Source organism: Nannospalax galili, unplaced genomic scaffold (assembly GCF_000622305.1).
Source record: "Nannospalax galili isolate Female #2095 unplaced genomic scaffold, S.galili_v1.0 scaffold85, whole genome shotgun sequence".
NCBI classification, from domain to species: Eukaryota; Metazoa; Chordata; class Mammalia; order Rodentia; family Spalacidae; genus Nannospalax; species Nannospalax galili.
The window spans coordinates 10,486,473-10,514,047 of NW_008358866.1; the positions used below are offsets into that span (position 1 = coordinate 10,486,473).

General features: G+C 38.2%; 1 protein-coding gene across 2 annotated transcripts; it reads left to right on the forward strand.

The window, feature by feature from the left end:
* The first annotated feature begins 9,719 nt into the window (after nucleotides 1–9,719).
* Nucleotides 9,720–16,236, forward strand: Gng11 (G protein subunit gamma 11). Of its 2 annotated transcripts, XM_008822557.3 has the most exons (3): nucleotides 9,720–10,172; nucleotides 13,853–14,014; nucleotides 14,343–16,236. In XM_008822557.3, the coding sequence occupies exons 1-2, from the start codon at nucleotides 10,077–10,079 to the stop codon at nucleotides 13,976–13,978; spliced, it is 222 nt and encodes a 73-aa protein (XP_008820779.1). In that variant the 5' UTR covers nucleotides 9,720–10,076; the 3' UTR covers nucleotides 13,979–14,014; nucleotides 14,343–16,236. The 2 variants fall into 2 exon arrangements, with proteins under 2 accessions (XP_008820779.1, XP_008820778.1); XM_008822556.3 differs by lacking the exon at nucleotides 14,343–16,236 and having other exon boundaries at nucleotides 13,853–14,280.
* Nucleotides 16,237–27,575: the final 11,339 nt, after the last annotated feature.

The window sequence follows — 27,575 nt, forward strand, 5'->3', positions numbered from 1 at the left end:
TGAATGTTTAAATTTATAATAAATTTTAATAAAAATGAAGATGCAATAACATATATATTCATGTTTTTTCTTGAAGTATTTAAGCATAAGGCTTAATACACAATTGACAGCAAGTATTGATGGGCCCTTCTTTAAAAGCAGTGTTTAATGAATGAGTCCTTAGTATTCTGAGGTGCCGGCATAGTGTTAATGTTTTGGGTTTCTTCATTTCCATTTCAGAATTCATAATACACCAGGAGCTTTAAGGCAAGATATACATTTTTCTCAACTTTTCTCTTGCTTACAGACTAGAAAGGCTATTGCTTTTAAATATCTTATTTATTATTTTTATTTTATGTGTATGAATGCATTACCTACATGTATGTAAGTGCACCCGTGTTATGCAATGCCCGCAGAGATCAGAAGGGGGAGTTGGAGTTGTTAGCTGCCATGTGGGTGCTGGGATTCGAACCTGGGTCTTCTGCAAGAACAGCCAGTGCTCTTAACAGCTAAGTCATCTCTGCAGCCCCAGAATTCTATTGTTTCAATACAAAGATGATCTATCTTGGCAGAAATAAGCCATAAATATTTTTTAAATTTTCATTTTTTTGTGAATTTCCTACATGAATACTGTATTTCCATCATTTCCACCCCTTCAGTGCTTCTCATGGCCTCCACTCCCTCTTTTTCGTGACCTCTTCTTTAATTATAATTATGACATGGTACATAAATACGTGCAGACAGCCTACAGAGTCTGTTTAGTGGCAGTTGCATGTACCTATGTTTAGGGCTGAGCACTTGTAGTTGGATAACCTATCAGAGAGATCTTTCCTAGAGCAAAATAATTCTCCCTCTCTCAGCATCCATTAATTGCCTGTAGTTCTTCATCTAGAAATTGGACCACATGAAAGAAATTTCCCATATCCAGGATGACATGTCAATTAGTATTGTCGTTATGCAGGTCTTGTTTAGGAAACCATATCACTGGGATTTCATGGGTGAGGCTTCCCTGTCATGTCTAGAAGACACTATTTGGCAGCAGGGATCATGGTCTTCCAGCTCTTACAATCTTTCTGTTCCTTCTTCTGCCATGTTCCCAGAGCCATGAGTGTAAAAGTTGCATTGTAGATGTATCAATTAGGGCTGGGCACCCCACAGACCCTCGTAGTCCAAGAGAGTCCCAAAATAATATAGCAATTGCCTTTGGTTATCTCCCAGAACTTGAAGGTAAGATGCTATTGCTGAAGACATGCATATTGGACACAAGACTTGGAAGAATCAAGGTAGAACAGGCCTGGAAGCCTCCTTCCCAAGGACTAGTTCTCATGGTATTAGAAGGTGTCATGCAAGGTGCCAAGGGATAAAAAGCAGTTAACAGTCCTACCCAGCTGTAAAGCCTACAAACAATGACTGGCCCAGCAAAATATCCTTAACAGTTCAATAGTGGTACTTTTATTTGGGGCCTAACCAACAGCTCTCTAATCGGACTTCAGGCTCACTCAGTAGGAAGAAATTCATGACTGGTACTGTAAAAATAGACAACAACCATTTGCTGGAAAAATCATAGGCCCTAGAGGAGAGCCTATTACTCCCACTTTCCTAAACCATTACAGTTTCTACCAGAAATATTTTGTTACTGAAGCTTTATTGTTTATTTCCCTTTCTATCTCACCCTTAATCAAATGGGGATAGTATTAACATAACCTTTATCAAGATTATTACTTGATTCTACCTGTCACTAATGATGTGACTTTTTCCCAGACTGCCAACTGATTGAAGAGTTCAGTCTGTGGTCATAGAACACATTGAATTTAATCATCAATGGAATAAAAGATTGTGAGCATGGACTTAGGAGCCAGAGAACTCTGTTTTTACCATGTCGCTGTTGAAACTGACTATGGTTAAGATTCATTAATTTTATTAAGGCACAATTTCTTCTATGGAGTTGAAATAATATATTAAGCAATTAAAACACTTAGTATATATTATCTGACACACTGTGAGACCCAAAAACTGTTAGCTGTTACTGGGAAAAAAGCCAGAAAAACTTCCAGAATGCTGTGATACAAACCATTTCACTCCACTCCCACGAAGTCCTCACCAGCACAGTCTATGCATGGTGCATATGTTAAGTGTAATTACCCAAAACAGAAACTATTTGTGTCATTAATGTTTCCTTATTGCTATCTCAGATTTACAGAAAAATTTAAATTCTATGATCATCAGAATCTTTATAAATACAAAGTGACTGTCATCCTTTGGAAAACAAGATGCAAAACATCTACTGTTTGGCCTGAAATGGAGTCTGAAGGCTAGCTCAGTGATCTACTCTGATTGTAGGAAATGTTCATCAAATACTCTTTGATCCTTGTCCAACCCATTTTTCTTCCAGGTGGGGAAAATAAAGGCTCTGAAAAGGAAAGTTGGCAATGTCTCAGGCCATGACTCTGGGTGACTGGCTGAAGAGTCAGCAACATCCTCCACTTGCATCCCTTCATTCAATGTGCTTTTTGTCCCAGTGGTTTCCACAGTAAATCATGGAATCTCTCATCAACTTTTCCTGAGGAGAAATTCTTTTCATCTTATTTAAAAGTCCAAAAACTCATTCCTCCAGCATTTCAATCTCTTTTCGTCATCCAATATTCCTCTATAGCATCCATGACCACTGACTGCACTACAGTATACAATCATTAATTTAATTGTAGTTTGTCTCTAGTTTTCCATCTGTTAGTTTTATTTAATGAAGTGTTTCATATTTCCATTTCTTTTTTACTAAATCCAAAGCATTTGTTACAACATTCAGTAATATGAAAAACACAGTTTTAAGTAACAGCTCTAGTTTCCATCCTATAACAGGAGATAGATTTTGAAACCTGATGATTTTCAGAGTTAAAACCTTTGATTTTCCATTGTATTGAGAACTTTGGACAAGCAACTTCAACTCTTTCAAACTCTCTGTTTTAATTGTATAAAATGAATTAAGAATAATTAGGAATGATCTTTATTTATTTATTTATTTATTTATTTATTATTTATTTTTGTAATCTCTTAGATCAGAAAAAAAGCCACCTAGGAAACAGTTTTAATAAATGTCCTACACAACTGTAGTCCTTATAAATTTCCTGTAGCAGACAAATAATCTCAATATAATACCTTTCTTTTCCAGTTAAAGTTTGGTCAAATTGCCCCGTGTCACACCACACACACACACACACACATACACACACAGGCCCCTGAAATGTCTCTCCATGCCATCTCAGCCTTTTGAAATATCCCAAGATTATTTTTTTCCCAAGATTATTTTTATATATCTCTTGTTTTTTCACAGTTTTTGACTTTTTCTTTTTTTTTTTTTTTTCTTTTGTTGTTGTCTGGGTTTTGTTGTTGTTGTTGTTGTTTAGTAAGACAAGGTCTCACTCCTGGCTGTCCTGAAACTCCCTATGTAGGACAGCCTGGCCTCAAATTCACATTTACCTGTCTCTGCCTCCCAAGTGTTGGGATTAAAGATGAGTGCCACCAACCCTGGCACTTTACTTTTTCTTAAAATAACCTGTAGGTCTTAATTTCAATATTATATCATAAATTTCCCAAGCTTAAAGTTCTGTTCCTCCTTGAAACTACCTTACCATAATACTAACAAATTATCTCTTGAACTGAATTGACTTCATAAATATTCCATTCAATTAAACCAGAAGAGGACATTACTTATCAAATGTTTTATATCAGATAAGGTAGAATTCTTATGGCAACAGGTTAAAATTGCTATTGCTTAAAAGCACAGACTGTCAGACGAATAAGAGAGAAATCTAAGGAAGGAAGTATAGAGAAAGGTGATTCAGAAAGAAGGAAATGAGATCATAATTGCCTCAGTCAACTATACAGCTGCAACAGTGATTTTGCTTTGTTCAAGCATTGTTATTTCAGGGTCAAGGGTTACTGGGTTAAGGGGAATGAGGTAAGACCAAGGGAAACAAAAACAAAACAAAAATCAAAGAACAAGCCCTTCCAGAACAATCTTATGATCGGGTTCTTCAACCAAAGCTGCTGGTGTCGTTAGTGAGAATGAGCTTCTGTAGAGTCCCTACCATTTGAATCACTAGCATTTTGAGAATATTTTGCACACAGGCTAGGTCAAGATTTGACAAAGACAAAGAAGAAGGAGGAAGATGAGGAGGAGGAGAAGAAGGGAGCAGGAGAAGGAAGAGGAAAAAATAAAACATCTCTGTTATTTTTATTTATTTGGTTTTAGCCAAATCCCAAAACAAATCTGATTTCAAGCTTCATAACCCAAATTCCTAAAGAAAGTTACTGATGAGGAAAATAGTTAACTGAACAATGATTTCTGATTATTAATTATGGGAATTCAAGCTTTATAGGAACAATATTGAGGAAACTATTTGGCATCATGAGTTATAAACAGCTGGGGAGGGGAGTTGAGCACCAGATCCAAGTGACTTGAAGACATCTGTATCTAGAATGGGAAACTCATGCACATGGTTAACCTGAAATGAACATCAAGTCCTGGAAACTGTCATGTTATTATTTTAACTAATTTAAACTAAACCAAATATCAAAAGAATCAAGAGTACATCAAAGACATATTAAATACTTTCCTTAAAGAAACCATCATTTTAATAACCTAAACTGTTATTATTTACTTATGTGTTTTAGAAAGCAGAATTTGGAAGATAACCTAGTTTAATTTTCCAACAAAAGAGAAGCAGAGTAAATATATCTTTCAGAAAGATCAAACAAACCAGATGTGGTGGCATGCGCCTTTAATCCCAGCACTAAGGAGGCAGAGGCAGGAGGATCTCTGTGAAATCAAGGCCAATCTGGTCTACATAGCGAGTGCCAGACCAGCTGGGGCTATAAGAAGACCCTGTCTAAAAACAAAAAAATGAAATACAAAAAAAGAGACAATAAGGTCAAAAGTCCGATTTAAAAATTCAAGTTATCCATTGTAACATAACTTCCTTTCATATTTCCATATAGAGTCTCCATCATATGATTTTTAGCAGTAAACAATAAATCAAGAGTGCTTTTGAAACAATTTTCCCCTTTTTGCATACCAACGCAAAATTCTCATAATCAGTGTATAATTTTAAAGTGAAAATGATTAATTTTCTTTATGTGTGAATGGTGTGTGTGTAGTATGTGTGTGTGTGTGCGTGTGTATGTATGTATATGTGTGCACATTTGTGTAGAGGCCAGAGGTGGACCCTAGGTGTCTTCCTCTTTAGTTTTCTGCCTTATTGGCTTTTTATTGATTGTTCTTTGAGAATTTCACATGTGTGTAAATACATTCTGGTTATCATCTCCCCACACTCTCTTTATCTCTCTCCTATGTCTATGAATGCCCCTTCCTCTCTCCAAGTGCTTTTCCAAATTCAGGTATTTTTGTTTTGTGACTCACTGATTTTAACCAGGACCTTCCTGGAGACCATGAGTATGGAACTATCCAGTGGAATCTGGTGGGCTTGCCAGATAGAAAACTGAAATAAATGACTTCTTCTCTCCCAGAACCCATCAGTAGACCATAGCTCACCAGTGAGGAGTGGGGCCCCTTGAGTCCTTCCTCCATCCATTCCTGACTACTGACAGACCCATTCTTGTGCAGACTCAATGCAGATATTGTAGGAATGACTTTTATAAAACAGACATAATTTAGAATAATGACTTTTAATTAATCTTGACAAACTCACTGAACCATGTATTCTTATATCTTGGGCAGCTGATTGTGTTTCCTGGGAACCTCAATTCGTTACTCCACCCCAAAAGATAATGAATGAACGTGTGCATACTTGAGAATCAACATATTAAAGTACTGAAAGACAGTGCACAAGATTGGAAAGAATGCTTGACCTTGTATGTTTGAGATATTCTTGAACTAGAGATAAAAAGGCAAGGTTGACATGATAAGGGTGGATTCAAGCTTTTATTTCCCCAACTGAACCTGGAGAAATGATTTTGAATAAAATTGCGGGTGAGGTCTGACTGGAGAACACACTTGCAGGTATAGTTCCTGAGCACCAGTTCAAGAGACATTTGGGAGAATGGGTGTCCTCCAAGTTCGGGCCTACTCTTAAAAAGTAAATTTAAGAGTCAGGCTGTTTTGTTCAGGTAATTGTAATGTGGCATGTTAATATTGAAGCCATTAACAACTGCTGTGATTTTGTAATTGCAGTTGTTGTGTTGTGACCAGATGATGATATTTTGCTGCTGTGATTTTGTGACCGTAATTATGTCTTGACCAGATGATTATGTTTTGGAGCCTGTTGGGAAGGCAGCCCCCCAAAAGCTAGAACTGAATGTGGACAGGTCTAGAGACCTACGCTGAGAGACGTCTGAGTGCATGGGATAAATGGGTGGAGCCATCACCATATCAGACACAGGAAACGGAGTTGTGGACCACAGTGAGGCAGCACACGAAAAGCTGGCAGAGACTGTAGGCAGGATGTGCTGATGGTGTAGGTGTTCCAAATATGGGGAAGAAAAAACCTATGAGAATTCATGCCTTTATAAGTCACCCTTTCCCAGATGTCATAAACTATGCAAAACCCAAATAGAAGGTATTCTGTAGATTTTGTCAGCACGGAGACCTCAGAGGGCACAGGCATGTGGGTCTCCTAAGAAGGGGGAGGGGAATTTGGTGAAACACAGCCCTCTCTCTATCTTCCAGAGGCTCTTACATTCTTTGCATACCATTTTATGCAATATTCTCTGAGCTTAGAGGGGGTGGTATAAATATCTTGTTTAGTGCAGTACACTTAGCCCTCACTTATTCTCAGCACTTGTAGCATCCATTAGTCTCTATATTCACTGCCATTCACATGGAAAGTTGGGATTATCTTCTCAAGGCTGAGCACAGAATTTGTCTATAAGAATAAATATAAACATTTAGAAGGCTGTTTGACACTATGTCAATTTAGCTAAACAGAATTAAGCTCCCCTGACCCCTGTTTTTTTTTGTTGTTTTTTTTTTTTTTTTTACTGGGTTTACAATACTGCAGTACTAGGCATGGAGTTCTTCCTGTGGAATGAGGCTTGAACACAATCAGGGAGGAGTTGTCTATCCCCATTGTGGTGCTAACACAATTGCACAAGTGTGCAACCACCTCATTTTTTGAAAAGGAGTCTCTCACTGAACCTGGAGCGTCCCAGCTCTCTAGACTGACTGGTGAGTGCTAGGATTCACCTATCTCTGTCCTCCTCGTTTGTGCCCCAGTGATAAGGTTATTAACACACGTTACCACTTCTGGCTTTTAGGTGGGTACTAGGGATCTGAACTCAAGTTCTCATGCTTGAGTGACAAGTGCTTCTACCAAATGAGTCAACTCACCAACCTCTTTTCTTTGACAAATTTTTTCAAAATTTGAAAGTTCATTTTTGGCTATACCTGTCATTTTTTTCTACCAAATGACTTCATATTATAGTTATACTATTTTGTAAAATAATTTTCTCATGGAATAATACATAAAATGTAAGTATATAAAATTGATGCTACATTTGAACTCAGTGACCACAAACAAACTTTTAATATAAATTTTTTTTCAAAAATTTATTTACTTTGGGGGGGGGCATATAGCTCAGTGGTAGAATTCTCCCTTAGCAAACAAAACTTCTGAATAGTGCAAACAGAACATTTCTGCAAGAATACTTGAAAAATTATTTACCACGAGTCTCTCAGGAAGATAAACCCAATGCCCAAGACTAGGTGTCTACAGACACTTTAAAACATTTTATTTATTATTTTTATTTTCTGTGTATGAGTGTATTGTATGCATGCGTGTAAGTCACCCATGTTGTATAATGACCACAAAGTTCAGAAGAGGACGTTGGATCCCCTAGAAGTGGAGTTACAGAAGGTTGTTAGCCACCATGTGGGTGCTGGGCATAGAACCCGGGTCCTCTGCAAGAGCAGCCAGTGCTCTTAATTACTGAGCCATCTCTCCAGCCCCTACAGATACTTTTTTTTTTAAGTTACTTTTTTGTCATTTAAAACCAAAAGCTTCAAAAGAAAATGCTATAGGATCATCTGATTTTAGCATTTCATAATTTATTTCAGGTTAATTTATTAATAAGATACTATACTGTGACTTGTCTGATAATGAAAACAAAAAAAAATTCTGTAGGTTAATATAGTTTATCTCTAATTGAAGTCTCATACTACTGAGGAAAATGTTCAAGAACCAAGATGGGTTCATAAATATCTAACCTTGCATCAAACTAGATGAGTCACAAGAAAGAAATTTCCAGGTCAAAATAACTCTATTTTATTGTATTATATTTTATAACATATCTGATACCTTAAATTTTTTGCCAACTTGCTTAATTATGATGCAGGATTTATTTAACTGAGCCCACAGTCATGTTAATTACTTTTACTAACTTACTTGAGCTATTTTTACCCAACCTTTTAAAGTTAAGAAATAAGAAATTTAGTACAATTCTCCACTCTTCAGACAGATGTGGGTTTGTCTTGGCTCACTACTCACTAACAAGGAAAACTTCGCCAGATGGCCCAGTGTCTCTAAGCTTGGCAGATCTTGGTATTTCAAATACAGAAAGTGCAATTTCTAAATAATTTCTTTATGAAAGACATTAATCATATGCAGACACAAAAATACACTTAGAGACACAGCACACCTCAACCATTTGCCCCTGCCCTGAGTCATCATACACCTTGCAAATTGGAAAAGCAAACCTAGAAAAATTTAAAAATTTAAGTAACTTTTCTAGTGATGGCCAGGAGAAGAGTTGGGAAGATTACCAAATAGCACTCATTAAATAGCCCATTGCTCTTTTCACTTTAATGCATTCATTGTGGACAAATGGGTGGAGCCTGGTGAGAAACTGCACAAAAGCTTGTGCTTACTAAACAATTATGGGTATGTAAGGTCGAGTACCCTGAAATACTCAGTAAATGCCTCTAATCTGTACAAATTTAACTGAATCGGGAGGTTGTCTCTGGAGAAAATAAGATGTAATCAACTACAAGGGAAGGTTTCTTAAACTTGTATTTTATTTCTCTTTTAGTCTTTACAGCACTATGAAAAAGGGAACAAGTCAAAGTTGATATTACTTGCAAGCATGGTTCCCATTACGCACTTTGCTGGCTATACTAAGCTGCAGCTCCATGAACAGTACTTTCCAGAAAACAGGAAAAGCTATCCTAAGTGACTCTTGCCTATATCCAAGAGAGGGAGTGCATCAGGAATTCAATATTGTCCTTGTAAAGCAAGGAAAGTGATCTACCCTATGAATGGTCCAAGTAGCACCAAGCATGGGGGATGGGAGAAAGTCCGGAGAGAACTTTCAGTCTTCTGCTAGTCTCCTCATTATAGAGCATCCTCCCTAAGAAAGTGAAAACTCTACTGTTGAGAATGCAAATGGCCATCTGACAGCGCTCGTATCTTAAACCACCTCTTTCCTCCAAAATACGCGAAATTTCTTTTAAGCCTTTAGCAAACAAAATGGACATGTGTCAACACAGTTCTGGTGGTGTGTCTGAAATTTCAGCTGAGTTTAATTTCCCCTTGTTTTTTCTTCCCAAGGGTCTACATTTTCCACTATGTATATGGCAAAGCTATATACTGTATATTTCTAAAACTTGCAGAGGTGAAGGGCCGTTATTTCCTGCTGAGTAGTGTCCCTTTCCTGGCTTTAAACAAAACCCGGATGTAAGTTGGACACAAGAAAAACAAAGGAACAAAAGTAAAACTTTTGTTGTCTTCAGCCCAGTAGTTCCCGCGGGCGTGGCAAACCCCTGAGCCAGGCCTGCCAGGAGCAGCATCCTGAAGACTCCACAGCCGGCCCAGAGGAGCCGAGAGGATGCCTCTAACTTAATCCTCACCGAGCTCGCTCTTCAGGCCTGGGGCGGGTGGGAACTGAAGAAGCCGCCTTGGGTTTGCCTGGACTCTGGGAAAGGCCAGCGGGAGCAGGCTTTGGGCAGGAAGCCGAACCCCCGGGGAGCTGGGGACCGCGGCGCCAGGCAGTCACATCCTGTTCAAGGGCGGGAGGCCAGGGCTGCCGGTATTTGGGCTTCCAGAGGCTCCCCTCCGCCAGCGGCTCCTGGGCCCAGCTGAGGGGCGAAGATGCCTGCCCTTCACATCGAAGACCTGCCAGAAAAAGAAAAGCTGAAGCTGGAAGTTGAGCAGCTTCGCAAGGAAGTTAAGTTGCAGAGACAACAGGTAAGGTCAGGTTTCCCTGGTTCAACGGTTTGGTTTTCTTCTGGCCGCTTGTCTTTAAGGCGGCTCTGGGAGTGCCTGGAACTGCTGGAAGATGTGGGGAAATCCCAGGCGGTGAAGGAGGGCAAGACTCTAGTGAGACGTTTAAAGCCAATTGCCATCAAGCTGGAGTCCGGAGTAGAGAAACGGTCAGGACATCCCGCTACTTTGAAAACTCAGTTATAGGAAAAGGACAGATGGCTCCGATTCTGGAAAGGATGGTGTATGTACAAAATTCTTCTAAACTCACATTTTAAAGTCTCTCAGCTATTTTAGTTTTGAATTTCACCGATGTGAGAGTGCTCCACTGGGACTTGAGAACAAGCTGCCAGAATTTCAGAATTTATTTATTTGTAAATTTCATCCAATTTCTAGTTGGTCTTGTAAGCCTGCAAATGGTTAATTCAGTGTTATCTGTATTTATTTATACATATATAATTACATCTACACGGAAGGGCATATAATTGCAAATTAAAAAAAAAAAATTAGAGGCAGGGTGTGGTCACACATGCTTGTCATCCCAAGCATTTAGGAAGTAAAGGCTGAAGGATCACAAGTTCCTGCCAGCCCCACCCGGCAATGACCATTCAGAGGCCACCTATTAAACTTAATCGAAATTCTGTAATTTTTACTTCAATTTCTACTGGTAGTAGGAGCATACATTACAATGCTGATCATTTTTTCCTTTTGCACTCTATCAAGCAGCTTGAAGTTTAGAAAAATAGACTTTTGGATAGAGTTTGTTTGTTTTACAGAAAATCATCTATTTTTTCTCTGCAGCAAATTGTGAACTGATTTTCTTTGTAAAAATTTGGAAGTGCTAGGTTCAAACTCAGGGCACTGAACTCATGTGCTCTGCCTCTGAGCTACATCCCAGGCTATTTGATTTTACCTTTTTTTTTTTTTTTTTTTTTTTTGTAGCTTAATATTTGGAGAAAATAAGAAAAGCAGTGGAAATGAAGCCAATGTTACAAACAAGTTCATTTGTCTTCCTCCTCCCATTCTAAACACTCTCATGACAACAGTCTTACTGCTCCAAGTGGTGAGGGGCAAAGCAGCTTTTTTAAGATTTACATTTTATTTTTAGCTCTGTGCCTGTGCATGTGTCTGTGCATGGCTATGTGCATGTGCATGCAAGTGTCAGCAGTGGCAAAGGGAGGCTAGAAAAGAACCTCAGACACCTTGGAGCCGGAATTATAGGCAGTTGTGTGCCTGCCCAGTATGGGTGCTGAGAAAGGAACTTCAGTCCTCTGAATAGCAGCAAGTGCCTTTAACCACTGAATCATCTCTCCGGCCCCATTGGAGGGGGGTGGGGGTGGGGTTTTACATTTTTATGCATTTCTTTTTTCAAATTTAGTCCTCCACTTCCTACTCCCTGATCCACACTCTTCCTAGATTTTGCAGGGTATCTTATCTTTCTACATTGAGAAATCCGTAACAAAAAATTGTGTGCTTAGAGGAATATACCAGTTGACAGGACTCACTGAATACTCTTGTTTCCTGTAGGGAACTCGTTTTGCTGGTGACAAACATCCCAGTATGCAAGGGTTGTCCCAGGGCTTCCACATTTACGCAGTGCTGCCTATGCTGAAGTAACATATTGCTTTTGCAAAGTTAGAATAGCTTTGGTGTTACTGTGTAGAACTTACAGGGTTAAAGAAGAGAAAAGTTTCTCCTGCATGTTTAAAGTTTCAAATTAGACATCAGGCATGATCCTGGATGTAAATGACAATGTAAAAATCAAGCATCATTTACTAACGGTTTCTCCTTGTCAGCTCCCCCTCCCCCACCTGTTAGGGCAAACCCTACTCAATAAGTTTTCCAACTCAGAAAACCCAAGGGATATACTGAGAAAGACAGAAAGATTTAGGGTTATCCTTGCTAGATACACAGAGAGACTGTGATCTAAATCCTAATAGTAGTTTTCAAACATTTCATTATTCAGTACAAAATACTGAGTGTTAACACTGGGCAAGCGTTGTGGTGCTTAGAGACCACTCACCGCCTGACTTAAAGGATGGACAACCCCTGAGTCCCAGAGTATTTGACTGGTTCTTCTCTTAAGACCACAAAGAGTGAAGGGCAGTTACTTTAAAAATGCTTTTCCTGGTGCCGGGCTGTAGTTCTGTCAATTTATTGTTAACACCTGAACTGTGTGTTCTACTCAGGCCAAGGAGACAAATTCACAGGCTATATTTCATTGTAGATAATTAGTTGTTGGTCAAAAGTATCCTCTTGATCTTGGTAGGAGCAATTACTCACTATAGGAGATTACAGAATTTTTGGAAATATAATGAAAAAGCTTTTGTAAGAACAGATAAAACATGGAAAATGTGACTCTCGTCCAGAAATTTCCCTGAAGCTACAGACTCCAGGTTACTGATACTTTATCAGTTTTGGGAATTCCTTTAAACTACACACACTATGAATGTCAGTAATACTGAGAAACTTGGGAGGATTTTAGTTTACCACATTTTAAGCCCTAAGTCGCCTAGTTTTAAATTTTAATAAGTGGCATCTATGCACAGCTGTGCATAAATAGCCCTTTGGGGTATATGAGTGAAATAATGAGGCTCCTAGTTTTGTTTACTTTTAAATCTCATTCTTTTTTGAATTACCACTTTATGTCTCATAATTATGCATGATGTGTTACGACTGTGATAGTTGCACTTATTTATAAGTAAATAATTCTGCATATTTGGGGATATGTATGTAAACATATTTAGCGATCCTCATTAAAAGGCTACTAAGTGAAATTACAAACCGTTGTTCACACTCACCCACTTTAAACAGGTCTCCACTGCAATTTGCCAAAAAGTCTATAATTTTTACCTCGAATTTCTTACTAGCTAAACAAGCCTTTATGAAGATACTCAGCCTTATTTGTCCTTTTTCACTTATTCTCTTTTTAAAACTTGTGCTTGCAACCTGTCTTTTAAGAGTGGACTTTTAAAAGAAACTCTTCAATTCTTTCTCCAGTGGAAGAAAAATTCAAATTGATTACCTTAGCACACGAGTCTCTAATAGCCCTACTAAGACTGTGCTAAGGTTTTTACTGTAATCATTGTCTTCACTGTCAGTAGGACTTTTGAGGCAAGACAAGAGTGAGATGTGTGGGCAGCTCTAATGTTCCAAGTCAGGCTCTCCCCAACACCACTACTGTACCATTTTGTGGAGTCCCAGAGTGTGATACAGACTGTTACATGAGGGCTGTGGCCTCACACACTCCATAGCATCTGGGGATTGCCCACTACTATGCCTCCCTGCTGGCATGGAAAATTGGAAGTGAAGTGTATTTCAGTTCCCAAAATACAATGGAATTGTCATACTTATATTTTAGCAGAGAAAAGAAATCATGTGAAGAACAATAACTAGAAATAGCCAGGGATAGTCTACTTAATACAGTGACTTTCAAACATTTTTTTTACCCTGACTGATAGTAAGAAGCATTTTTTCCATAGATTGTATCACACATTTACGTAGAGTAGAATAAAAATACTAGAGTATAGTACATAGATTTAAAAATATATGAATTTTTTAAAAAGATTACTTATAATAATTTCATAAAAAGCTGAGACCAAATTTCAATATCCTTGCCTTAATTTATACCTTTATATTTATGTTTTTCTCTTTCTATAATTCAGGTGTCTAAATGTTCTGAAGAAATAAAGAACTACATTGAAGAACGTTCTGGAGAGGATCCCCTGGTAAAGGGAATTCCAGAGGACAAGAATCCCTTCAAGGAAAAAGGCAGCTGTGTCATTTCATAACTAACTCTGGGGAGAAACTTCATTGGCGATGGAAGAGCAAGTTGTTCTTTCTCTTTTTTTATTTGTTTGATCTTCCCTAAATGAAATCAATGTGTCTTTTAAGGAAGAAAAAAAATGAAATTTAGAAAAGCTTCTCTTAAGCACTGTACAACTAAATCATGTATGCAAACATGTTCGCTTCACACTGTTGCTCAACACACACTTTTTGAGGGCAGAGTATCCGGTGTATGGAATTAAAGCATGACCCTTTTCTTTCAGTAGATGCTTGGTGCCTCCAATAAAGTTTTGTCTTGGGAAAATGAGTGTTGGTGATTTAAGAGGGCACTTTTCATGCATTCACTCCTGTATTTCTTTCTTTCCACAGCCTTTCCAGTGTTTGGGATACCCGTCAAAAGATTAGGAATGTGATCTGTCTTGTCTTCCAACCCAGCGCTCTCTGCTTCACGTTTACAGTGCCAAAACTTAACTTCTGGAATGTGTTCGATCAACTATAACTGTTAGGGAACTGAGAGGGGAGAATCCCTAATAACTTTAACAGCAGTCAGATTATCGACATTAGCGTTTCCATAGTTTATGAGTGTTTAGATCTTGTTCAAAGTGTTCCTGTGGCCTTGGTAAAAGGAAAAGACTGGGAATGAGGATGAAAAGCCTCCTCCACCTGCAGCTCTCCCATCTAGCCCTGGTGCCCCCGGGCTATTCTTTTGCTGACACAGGGCTACATCCCCCAGTGCTCTCCAGCTCTGTGGATGGCTCTGCTGTAGTTCTATGGCATTGAGGCAAGCATTTGAATTTCTTTCACCCATTCGTCCAAGCTGCAGACCCAGGCTAAGCTTGCTTCTTTTTCATCTTCTCCAAAAGAAAAAGTATATTTTGCCCAATTTTAATAATCAGTTTGACTTTTCTGATTTGGGAGACTCATGATATATCCTGGCTATCCATCCTTCATTGGTGATATGTTGAGCACATCTTCTAATCCATGGCGTCTTTGTGCATGGTGTCCTTAGCTTTTAGCTAGAAACTAGAACACTCCAGGTATGATGTCTGGTCAAGTCTTTTATGAAAATATGTGCAGTTAAAACCTCAATGAAAGGAATCTTTCCTCCTCCCCCTGCCCCTTTTTGGTGTTTTTAATACTGGGTCTCCTATAGACTGAGCTGCCCTGGAACTCACTGTGCAGACCAGGCTGGCCTCCATCTCACAGAGAATATTGGGATTAAAGGCTTGTGCCACCATGACTGGCATAAAACCAAGATTTTTATAGATTAATTCTATTTCAAATAGGTTTAATTACTAACTTATTCTGTGTCGTTAAATGTGAATGAAGAGCCCTTGTTTCTCCTCTAATGGATTGATTCTCCAGGTATGCCTTCCTAGCTAAGCCAGAGTACTTGTGCCCACAACAGCTTCCTGAAGTCGATCAGCCTCCTTGCTAGGAATTTCTGTTTCTTTCCCTGTTGACAAGGGAACAGGGTATTTAGGCTTTTGAAAAAGCAGTTATGTCAAACTCAGCGTAGGGACTATTTCCTTCAGTTTCCTGCCATTTTCCAAGTGATGATGTCAAGGTTACTGAGAGCCCAAGGATAATTTTAGCTCAAAGAAGCATCTAGTTTGGGGAGGGTTTAAGAGTAGTAAAGGCAAATGCCTTCCAAGCACCAGAGAACAACTGGTATTGGGTTGTCTGTCTACTGTTTTTCATTTAACATTTAACATGGCCTGCAATTTTAGTATCCTGGTACTTAGTTTTACCTTAATAAGGTGGTCCATTTCTTTATAGTTATCTATCAAGTGTTTTCTTATTGTCGTTTTTTTGTTGTTTTTGCATAAAGAAACAAGCGTGTATTCTGGTTTCTCATATGATACATAAAACAAGCCTTTACAGGGGCCCAAATAGCACATTTATTCCCTAACTGTTAGAGAGCAATGCTTACCAAGCTGGATCCTGAATTTCCATTAGCACACCCAGCTCTCCATTTATGCATGTCTCAACAAATTAGTCAGCCAACTTCTGTTTTCCCCAGTAAATACCCAAACTTGTAGGTGTTTCTACTAAATACATTTTTCTGTTTCATTATTGTAACTTAGCCAAAACAAGTAGTATAATATACCTACCTTGTTTTTCAAGTGCTAAATAATAGCTTGCAGTAGAAAAATATGACAAAAATATATTTGACTGTATTATAAAAGTAACATTTGACAAGTAAGAATTTAAACAGAATTGAAATGTTCAATTTCTTTCAATAAAATCATTAGATGAAATAGTTGCCATGTTTTGTTCATTGAGACTTCTATTAATTCAATCCATTTATTAAATTTTCCTCCTATAGATCACACTTGGTGTCAAGTCTAAGAATTATTTGAGTTAATTTTACCAGTGGATATCTCCCTGTTCCAATGCCATTTATTGAAAAGGCTATCAATTTTCAAAAAGTTTTTGCTTTTTGATTAAAACGTCATTGGGCATATTTGTGTGGGTCTGTTTTGGGGTGTTCCTTACTGATTCCTTTTTGGGTCTGTGTTGTGTCAGTAACACAGTCCCTTTATTTCCTCAGCAGTAACAGGACGTGAGATGACTCATGTTGTTCTTTGTTTTTAAATTTTGATAGAAATTGAGGGGAAAAGCAGCTCACTGGGGAGAGGGGACATCTTCACTATGTTGAATCTTCGAATACAAACATGACATGCATGTGTCTCCAGATCTTAAGGAATTCTCATAGTTCTGTCATCACTAGTTCGTAACTCTCATCACATTGACTGTATATAGTTAAGTAGCAGTACATAGTTTTATTTGGAGTAATTAGAAATGGTATGCTTTTATTTTCCACTTGGTGTTTTTTATAATTTAATTATTTATTATTTATTACTGTTGTTGTTGTTGTTGTTGTGGTGGTGGTGGTGGTGTGTGTGTGTGTGTGTGTGTGTGTGTGTGTGTGTGTGTAAGGGCATGCTTGTGAAGGTCAGATGACAACTTTGTGAAGTTGGTTCTCTCCTTCCACATTTATATGGGTCCTTGGGATTGAACTCAGGTCACTAGGTTTGCGTGCTAAACATCTTTACTCACTGAGCCATCTCATTGGCCCCCACTTGACTTTTAATGTCATATGGAAACACAGTTTATTAACAGGCATGTTGGTGCATGTGTATCTTACCAGGACTTGGGAGATGGAAGCAGAAGGAGTTCCAGGCCAGCCTTGGCTACATAGTGAGAATGAGGGTAGCTGCTTTTGTTCGGGGGGGATGTATTTATTGTGGTTTGATCTTGTATTTGACAACCTTATTAAAATCCTTTATTACTTATGAAAAGGATTTTGTAGACTCCTTGGGGTTTTTATGTAGTAATCAATAAGTAAAGACTTTTTTTCTCTTTCCAACCTGTATTTCTTACCTTGTTAATATTAAGTTGCAATGGTAAGAACAGATCTAAAAATTAATAAACAATTTATTTTAAATAGATGAAATGAATCATTTAAACCAAAGTTTAAAAAAGCAGTGTAAAGTATGAAGAAGAAACTTTAAAACTTTTAAAAATATGCAGAATATTGATAAGCTCAAAGTAGAGAAGATTTTCATAAATATTACACATATATACACACATATCAAGTGATAAGATAAAAAAATACTCTATTTAACTACATTAAGTTTAAATTTTTGTATCCTAGGAAGCTGATACAACACTAACAGGCAAGCATCCCTCCTTCCTTCAGATAATACCAAGAAGTTCCAAGTAGGGGCCTCAGCAGCACCAGTGCATCTAAGGACACCTAATCAGCATTGCCAGGACTCTGAAAACCAAAGTCCATACATGCAGATAAAAACCTGTGTACCAAACCTAGAGAGGGTGACCACTTACTAAAATAGAAATTTGCATAGAAGCAATAGTCTCCTTATGTAATAACTAAAATGTCCAAGATAAAATTGAAAAAACTTTGTCACAGCAAAATCCAGAGAATCCATATCTGAGTAAGGTAAGATGGTGGGAATACCAACAATGGTCAGACATTAGAATTTCCTGATTGGAATTTTAGAGCAAACATTCACAGAAACCATGGAGGTAGAATGAAGACATGATGCATTCAAACACTAAATGAAAAGAAGTGTGAACCTTGGATCTTTTACCAGCGAAACCATCTCCTAGAAATGAAGAGGAAATAAAGACATTCCAAGATTATGTAAAATTAAGAGAAATGGTTCCTAGCTGACTTCTTGAAGAACATTTAAAGGAAGCTCTCAAAGCAAAAAGAATGCTCCAACAATAACAGAAAGGCTTACATAATGAAAAAGAAAAGTCAACAGTAATGGGTAAAAATTGAAGCAGACATCGGAGACTAACATTCAACTGACAAATTTCTGAAAGCACCGCAAATTAATTCAAGTCATTGAAGGGTCTGATCTGGTGCAGACTAATCTAGATAAAGCCCTGGGAAAGAGCGTGCATATGTAATTACTTACAACAAAACTCCACATGTTCCCACTATGCTAGGGGCTGCTCTAGGCCTAATGAATACAGTGATAAGATAGATGAAGTCTTCAACATTAGTGAGTTCATAGAAACTGTGACTATCCAGATGTAATTAGAGTATACTATGTTGTATAAAATAGAGTAAATAAGAAAGTGGTTTGGTGTTTTTAATGATAAGCATGGAAGCTTAGCCAGGTAAGTGATTATTTTCTCAGAACTAGTACAACTTTTTACAGGGGTTATTTAGTTCTTAAAAGTACTTTATGGAAAAAGACACATAATTTCCATTATATTGCAGTAATGAGAAGCAAACCTGTGCTTTTAAAACCATGCAACAGTGCCTTGGTTGTTGAAGCCGATGCATCTGAGCTTTAAAAGAACTACTGAATCTTCCAAAGTGTCTTCTGGTATAGTCTTAGCTAGTTTTTATGTAATCTCAGAAGTTTGGCACAATTTACTTGTCTTGCTTGATTGGCTCATTATTTTTCTATCATCACAGTCAAATATAATTGAATAATTTGAGTCTATGCCAATTGCATGAATTGGGTTTTAATAAAAAATATCATAATTCTATATTACTATGACAGTGATGAACTCTAATTATATATCAAATAGCTTTTGCTCATTTGTTGAATAATATCACCTCTCACTTTAATGCCAAAGGTTATCTGACAGAATCTCCATGAAATATGATAGATTGTCTATAAAGACGTTTTTGAAAATAGCAAAATTATTAAGAGGTAGTTAACTACCCCTAGAGAACTGTTTACAGATCTTTTAGGAAGTGATCAAACTCGTTCTCTGTGAAAACTTGATTTTGTTTAATCAAGGTAACTGCAGGCCTTAACTTGCAACACTTCAGCCTTTTCTTGTAGTAGTCTGAGCCCGATGATTCTAAAGATCTACTTCACAGTCTTGGTTTGAGAATGAATGAGCCTGATTCTTGGGCTGTGAATAAAAATCTTAAACCCACTAAAACACTCATGGCTTGGCTCACATTCCCATTCATCAGTAAGCAGCACCAGACTCCTTTTGGAAGTAATTAGAGTACATACAAATCTTTATTAACAATCCACAGAACTGGCATATTCACTAAGACTGTCACAGCTCTGATACTGTGTAGGAAAGGAAGAAAAGGGCGTCTGTCTTCTTCACTGACCATTTTGTAATGGTACAAAACTTACATGTATTGCACTCTAAGAGAGAAACACAAATTTACATTAAGCATTGTAAATACATAGTCTGAAAACTGTTATCGGCATAGCTCACTGATTGCTGGATAAAAGTTTAAAGTCCATTGTTGCTAAACATTCTCTTTAATACCTAAAGTTATGTATCAATGCAGAACATTTTGTCTTGGTTTGCTTGTAATTGCCAGCATCCAGACTTGCTTTCCTCTTTTCCTTCTCGTTGATCTTTGCAGTTGAGCTTCATGCTAATTTATGCTTACATATATTGTTTGAATATAAAAGCAACTGTGAGTCAGGGGGAATTAATATTTTTAATATTTAAAAATTGCAATTTTGCACTGTAATAGTTTATCGTGACTGCCAACTTAATGGGACTTAGAACCACCATGGAAATGAATCTATGGGTATCTTCATGAGGGATTATCTAGATTAGGTTAACTGAGGAAGGAAGACCCACCTAAATGTAGGCTGTAGCATCCCATGGGCTGAGGTTCCAGACAGAATATAAAGGAGAAAGGGAGATGAGCATAATAAGCCTTCACTGTTCTGCTTCCTGACAGTGAAGGTGATGTGACCAGTCCCCTCCTCTTCTTGCCACAGCTTCCCTACAGGATGTACTGTGCCCTTGGACCTGTACGCCAAAATAAGCCCATCCTTCCTTACGTTGCTTTTGTCAGGTATTTTGTCGCAACAACTAGACAGGCAGCTGATATAAGTGGAGAGTAAGTTAAAATTTTAAAAATTCTTCATTTAAATTTGATTCAACAAATAAATAATGAGTGAAATGTCTGCAAATACAGTGTTGTTCCCGTATTCTAGAAATAGGCAGTTCCAACAAATGAAAGTGACATTTATCAAATATAATTAAATCAATTTAATTGTTGATTAAATGCTTGGGAAAAGAGGTATAATAAATAAATTATTAGGGGCCAGGCTTGATGGCACACGCCTTTAATCCCAGCAGTTAAGAGGCAGAGGCAGGCTGAGCTCTGTGAGATCCAGGCCAGCCTGGTCTACATGGAGAGTTCCAGGCCAGCTTAGGCTAGAGGGAGACCCTCTCTAAAAAAGACTAAAATAATTACATAATAAAATAAAATATTAGACTAAAGCTAGAACATGTTCAACTTATCTTCTGGTAGTACTTCATGAAATGAGAGTCAGCAGTTTAAGTGGAGAAGAAAAATTTGTGTATTAAAGTAAGTGAAAAAATTCATTTATTGAGTACAGTCTAGTAAACTAAAGACATTTATCAAACATATAAAAAAGGAAAAGTCTATCAATTTGTTGGACATATTTTCTTTAGAAACATATTTTTAAAATATTTTTAAAGCTACTATAGGTAACACACTATCTCAAATTCAGTAGCTTAAAACAAGATATTATGTATTAGTGTATTAGTAGCTTCTCTGGGTCTGGCCCTGTTGGTCTTGACTGGTTTTACCCAGTCATTTTTGGTCAGTTGGTAGATCCCTGGAAGGTTGCTGATTACTTGGGTATTGGCCAGAAGTTGACTGAAACAAGGTAGATCAGGATCAAATAACATTTATCCTTCAACAGGCTTCTTTTTCTGGATGCCAGGCTTCTACAAACAGGAGATTAGAGTATAAAATGTGAATAAGGCCTAGGACAAGAACCGGCAGACCATCACTCTATTCAGTTGCCTAAGGCAAGAAATTAGAACAGCCTAAAAACAAGGGAAGGAAAGTAGGTGCCCCCTCTTGAAAGAGAAAGAGGCAGAAGCCTATGATAGCAGGCACAGACAGAACGAAGGGTAGAAAACTGGGGCCATTCTGCAGTCAACCCTCCTCCTTAGTCAAGAATTGTGGTTTCTATCCTGGGCTATGGAAGGCAATGAGAGTAGCCCAAAGATTATGTGAGATAAGAAACAGTATCAGGATAATCCAGGAAGTGTGATGATAAAGGCAAAACATGGAGATGATCAGAATACACAGCCAACAGTAATTCAAAAATGTAGATGGGGAAGAAGACTGGAACACTGCTGTGAAAGAAGGCGCAACATGAATCAGTTTTATAACTTGGCAAGCCTTCATATCCCGTGTGGTGTCATAACACGCTATGTCAAAAATGTAGATGGATATAGTATTGGCTTTCCACAATATCAGACTTTATTGAATAACAATAATTCACAAGCTACGTCTGTTTGGTTGGCTGAAATTTGTCAAGAAGTCCAAATTTCCCTTGATAGATGGCTGTTGACAAACACAGGTTCTTTTATTCCAAACTTAACTACTACTTAACTGTCAGATTATATATCACATAGTAATTATATCAGTACATGCATATATGTAGGTTACATAATGTCTATAGAAGGGTTAGAAAGGCCATGACAGAGGTCTAGAGTTCAAAGAGGCTTTACTGGAGACAAAGACAAAATACTGAGAGGGATATAAAGAAAATGTCTGCAGGGGTTAGATAAGGATCTTGTTAATGAGCAGAGGGTGATACCACCACTGAGTCAAATTGCAGGCTTACAGTTGAGCTCAGTCTTAGAACTGAATTTAGCTGCAGAAGTGATATGCAAGACTATGGAAGCAGTGGATCTGAGGTGCAAGATCTAGTTCAGATGGGCAAATGGGTGGGTAGCAATTTGAATAGACCGCATCATCAGTGGGGCCCAAGCTAAGATGAAGCCACTTGGAAGTTGGGAGTTCTGAACCTGTTTGTCCTCTGACACAGAGGCTGAGTGGACAAATGACAAGGTGCTGTAGCCATCGCAGTGTTAGATGTCCTCCTCTTTGTGGGATCTAGATGAGGGTGTGGTGCTCTTTCTTCAGTCCTTCAGTCTGATGTGTTTTATAAGCCCTAGGGCCTGATTTTCCAATATGATTTTAGTACACTCATGCATTCCTGTGCTCCCAATTAACTTAATATATAGGCTGGTACATTTTTTAATTTTTAGGAATAATTTATTAATCAATCTGTGCCTCATGGGTAATGCTAGTATAATGCCCCTGCCGTTACACTCAAAGTAGAGCCAAATGATGCTTGTAAAATGGAGTAACCTAGGGCAAGGTACAGCCTGAAAATCACTGTTTTGCACAATATGGAGCAAGTTGGAGCAGGGCACAGCCCCTTATCAGCATATGATAAAGTCTGATTGTACCTGTTATCAGAGTTTTAGAGCAAAAACCCTGGCTCTAGCATTCCCAACAGGCTAGGCTAAGCCATCCATAACACCCTACGCCAATTACAAAGATAAGTAAGTATTGGTGAAAAAAGGAAAATGGGATTTAATCAGTGTGTACATCAGAAAGAGAAACAAATAAAGGAGGTCTAAGTGATGCCAAAAACATTTCGAGGCTATGGACGTTAGCAATAAATTTAAGAGGAAGATTACAAAAGGCTTGTGTAATGAAGTGGTCCTGCTCAAGGTGTTGTCTGCTTGACCTTTGTCTCAGTTATGGTTCTGTAAAGTGATCAGAAATCCTTATTGCTCGAGGAGACGAGCTGACTCTTGGCAGATAATTAATCCTCTAGGGTGCAGCCACCCCATCCTGGATAAGTGTCCATATCTAGGGGTGGCCTTTCCTGTGAGGCACTGCTGCTCCTGGAATTCAAGATGACCACAAGTATAAGACATTGGCTGTAGAACTTTAGGGGCTTTGTGGTAGGGGGGAGGTCTGGAATACGGCATTCATAGGATGCCAGTCACATGCTTTGGTTATGCTTACCATTTTATCTTCAGTTTTGAAAGGCAACCAGATAGGCTAGACATCAGCAGTGTATAGACAGGCACTGCTTGAGTGATTAACATTCCTTTAAGCAGGGGTAAGCAGGTGACTCCAAAGTAAAGGAAACAAATACAAATTGAGAGGTACAAGGCTTTATCTTGCTTTATGTAATCTTGTGGACCCAACTGAAGAGTCAATACTTTTAAGCAAAAACCGTTTTCAAGTGCCTATTATATACCTAGGAGAAAATGAGCCTCTTAAAATCAATTTCACATGATTAACAGGCTTATTAATTGCAGGGAGGCAGAGAACTGAGAGATCTGATTATGTCCTTTTCACATGCTATAAAGTAGAAAATAAAAACCTGTACTGTGATCCTCTCTTGATGCACAAGGATTTGTTTTTATTTAATTAAAAAAAATTTTTTTTTGTATTTTCTATGTATGAGTGTGTAAGTGCACCCATACATGTGGAAACCAGAAGAGGGTGTCAGACCCTCTGAAACTAGAATTACAAAGGTTGTTAGCTGCCATGTGGGTGCTGGGAACTGAACCCAGGTCCTCTGCGAGAGCAGCCAATGCTCTTAACTGCTTAGCCATCTCTCCAGATCCCAGAGGGACTTATTTTTAATAGAACCAAGCTTAAAGGAGTGCCAAGCTTTTCTTTCCATCCCCCCAAACTGGTCACAGTGAGGATACTAGTCATAATAAGCCAATCCTGCTGATATTTTAGAAACTGGTATCTCATGCCCCTCTGTCTTCCACTCTTCCCTGGCTCAGCCTCTGGGACAGCATGGATTGCTTTCTAGGCTTTTCTTCACATCCAGTGGGAGCTGGCAGTAGAAAAGTGACCACAGAATGTCGGTTTGCCATTTAGGTACATTTAGGTACTCCGTACTTCCACATTTCCTCCTATTTGGTATGGATTTGAACTCCTAGGAGCTCTTATTATTATGTCTAGGTTGAAACGCTGGTTTTGCCTGCCTAGGTACAATTCATGTGTGTCATTAAGCTTGATCTCCTTCCCTTTAGCTTTCACTAGTTACTTCACAGTCTTCTGATTTCTTTTATTGTGCCACACAGTTTCTCATATTTTGCTATAGTTGAAAGGCCCAGGTTATCTGAAAAGAAGAAATTTCCTAGTATGTTTGGGTGAACGAATAAGAAAGTCACAAATCTGGAGAAACACAAATCATGCTTAGTGTATTATAGTCCTGGTATCTCTTGACTTGGAAGTTGACTCTGGAAATGTGAGTCTCTTTAGAAGTACATTTTCCCAAACGATAATACAGCTCTCCCTTTGAAAAAGGTACTCACTGCCCAGAATCTAAAACTTAAAACACTATCGCACATTTGTATAAATGAAGAAAAAAAGGCAGGTTAGATTTTTTGTCACATGTTGGAGGGATGGAAAGTAACAATGTAAGGTAAATGTGTTCTCCAGAGTTACAAATCATAATGGAACACTAGATGGGGGTTGCCAGTTTTTTTTCTGTAAATAGCCTGAGAGTAAATATTTTAGCCTTTAGTATCTTCTGCAGGCTGAAATTAGCTATAGACAAAATACATAAACCAACTCATGTGGCTGTGTTCCAATGAAACTATTTTTTAAACAAAAGGAAAAGTTGGATTTATCCCACAACCACAGTCCATTGACCCATCATACTACATGTTAGGGCCCATTAGGGGTTGATTTAGTGGATTAAAACCAATATTTTGTTTGTTTGTTTTGTTTTTTGTCTGTTTTTGAGGCAGGGTCTCCCTGTAGCCCCAGCTGTCCTGGAACTTACTATGTAGACCAGGCTGGCCTTGAACTCACAGAGATCCTCCTGCCTCTGCCTCCCAAGCGCTGGGATTAAAGGTGTGCACCACCACGCCCAGCAAAGGAACTGAAATATTAGCACACATGTCATGGAATGGAAAGGTATTTGTCTGGTAGACAGGCATGGCTACGTGTGTTTTTATATCAATACTGAAATTCATCTCTTCTTTTTGATTCTAGTCAATAAATGTTTGAAGGATGCTGGATAAGAGTGTTAAGCTCTAAGTCCAGCTTTTAATAGTGTATAGCAATGAAATTAATCTTGACCAAAGAGAGATCTGCCTTTTACCACTGGGAGGTCCTCTCTAAGCCCTTTGAAGAACCTTCCTAAGAGAATCCTTGTTTACCTGGAGGATTTGAGCTATGCCAGAAAGTCTGACATGCAGTATCAACTTGATTTCCACAGTGGCTGAAAACAGGCCAGGGGACCCTGAAGCCCCAGTAGACTGAAGAGCCAGGCTGGGGTGCGTTCCTGGTTGGCCACACTCCTTGTTTGTTTCTGAGAGAACAGGCTGTCCGTATTTCACCTGGAAGAGATCACCTGGAAGCTTGTGTTTAGACATTTCTTGAAATCTTCCTCATGCATCTCTTCCCTCACTGAGTTTTATCTGTGTTCTTTAGCTTTAATGAACTGTAGCTGCGTGTCTAAGAGCTTTTGGTGTGTTCTGTAAGTCCTATAAATTTGGGACTCTAAGGATGTCTTGGGGAATGCTGAACTTGTAATTGGCATCAGATGTAAAGTCAGTCTTGTGGACTGTGTGCTCTCTAACTTCTAAAATAGAGGAGGAAACCATGAGATGGCGACCTTTATAAAGGTCATGAAGTAAATTAATGGCAAAGCCACAATGAAGATATCGGGCTTGTAGTCTCCATGTTTAAAGGTCTCTTCCTGCTCTTGTGCCTCTTCCCGATGCTTGCCAACCTTTGCTGAGTATATCTGACTTCCCAGTCAAGGGCCTGGGACACATTATCTTATCTCATCCTCACAAAGCCCCCACACATTATGTACTAGGATTATCCCCTTTTTATAGTAACAAAACTGAGGCATGGAAAACTTAGGTCAGTTTCTCTAAGTAGAAGTTTTAAATGGTGAAGCAAGGATTCAGCCAGGGGTTCTGATTTCCTCCGATGTTTTATTTTCTTCACTGATTAATACTATTTCCCTGGATTTTGAACATTGTACTCTTTAAAGACGTAAATTTAATTTCTTTCACTTCACTAGGTTATTGATATAAATATACATGACAAAGAACTACATTGTGTATGTTTTTATACATGACATAGTCAGCCCTTGCTAAACAAGTTAAATTAATGAATGGGGATAGACGCTGGGACATAGGTAAAATATTGTAGGTCTTACACATTATTGTTGAAACGTTGTCCCCATTTTTCCTCCTCTTTTTCTTCTTTCTTCCATTTGTTTCTTCCCCCACCTTTCCTGATTTGACTTATTCTTATCGTTTATCTCCATCATCACTTTTAATATTACTAGAACATGGTTGGGTTTCTCTTAAATATTTGCTATAGTGCTTTGTATGGGTGTCATATACTGTACAACACAATTTTGCTTCTTTTGTTTTCCTTCAGATACTTTGGCTTATGGATATTCATATAGTTAAATCTGAAATCAAAAGACAGGTTGGACAACATTTTACAATTCACAGTCTTGACGTTTTCTATAATAAGGAAATTCTCTTTTGCCTGAAAACACTTATTTTTTTATTTTTTCCAATCATTTTTTTGGGAGGGGGGTCTTTTTGAAACATAGTCTTCCCAAAGCCCCAGCTGGCCTGGAACTCACTACGTAGAACAGTCTAGCCTCCATCTTACAGAGATCCACCTGTCTCTGCCTCCCAAGTGCTGGGATTAAAGGTGGTGTCACTATACCCGACATTTTTTCCCCAATCTTGATTATCTATTATACATAAAGAAACTGACATTTGTAGGGAAGGAAAAGCATGTTTTCTTGTTAGTCACTTGCCTTATCTAGAAAAATTTGGATTTTGAGGGATTAATAAATCACTAATAATAGGTAAGGCATAAGGTGGTGACTTTGTTATGTTTTGATTTTTATGCAATGCCACATTTATTAATTTGACTCAGAGAAGAAGGCAGGGTGAGAACAAAGTACTTTCAAGCTTGTTTTTGTCTTAGAAATGAGAAAAGTAAGCTCCAGAATTTAGGATTTCCCAGGTCATACATCTATTCACCACTCAAGCTTCAAATGCAGTATTTTTCCCACACATAATGTCTTAATGTTTCACTTAAAATCGTCAGTGGCCAGGGTGTTTACTCAAATATACATTTTCCTTAAACCAAGAGTCCTTAGCCTATACTATACTTGGGTAGATGTGAGTTTGGGGAGTCAGTTAACTATCTGAAATACAATTTATACTACTGCATGTGCATACTCTTCCCCCAAATACATGCATAAGACA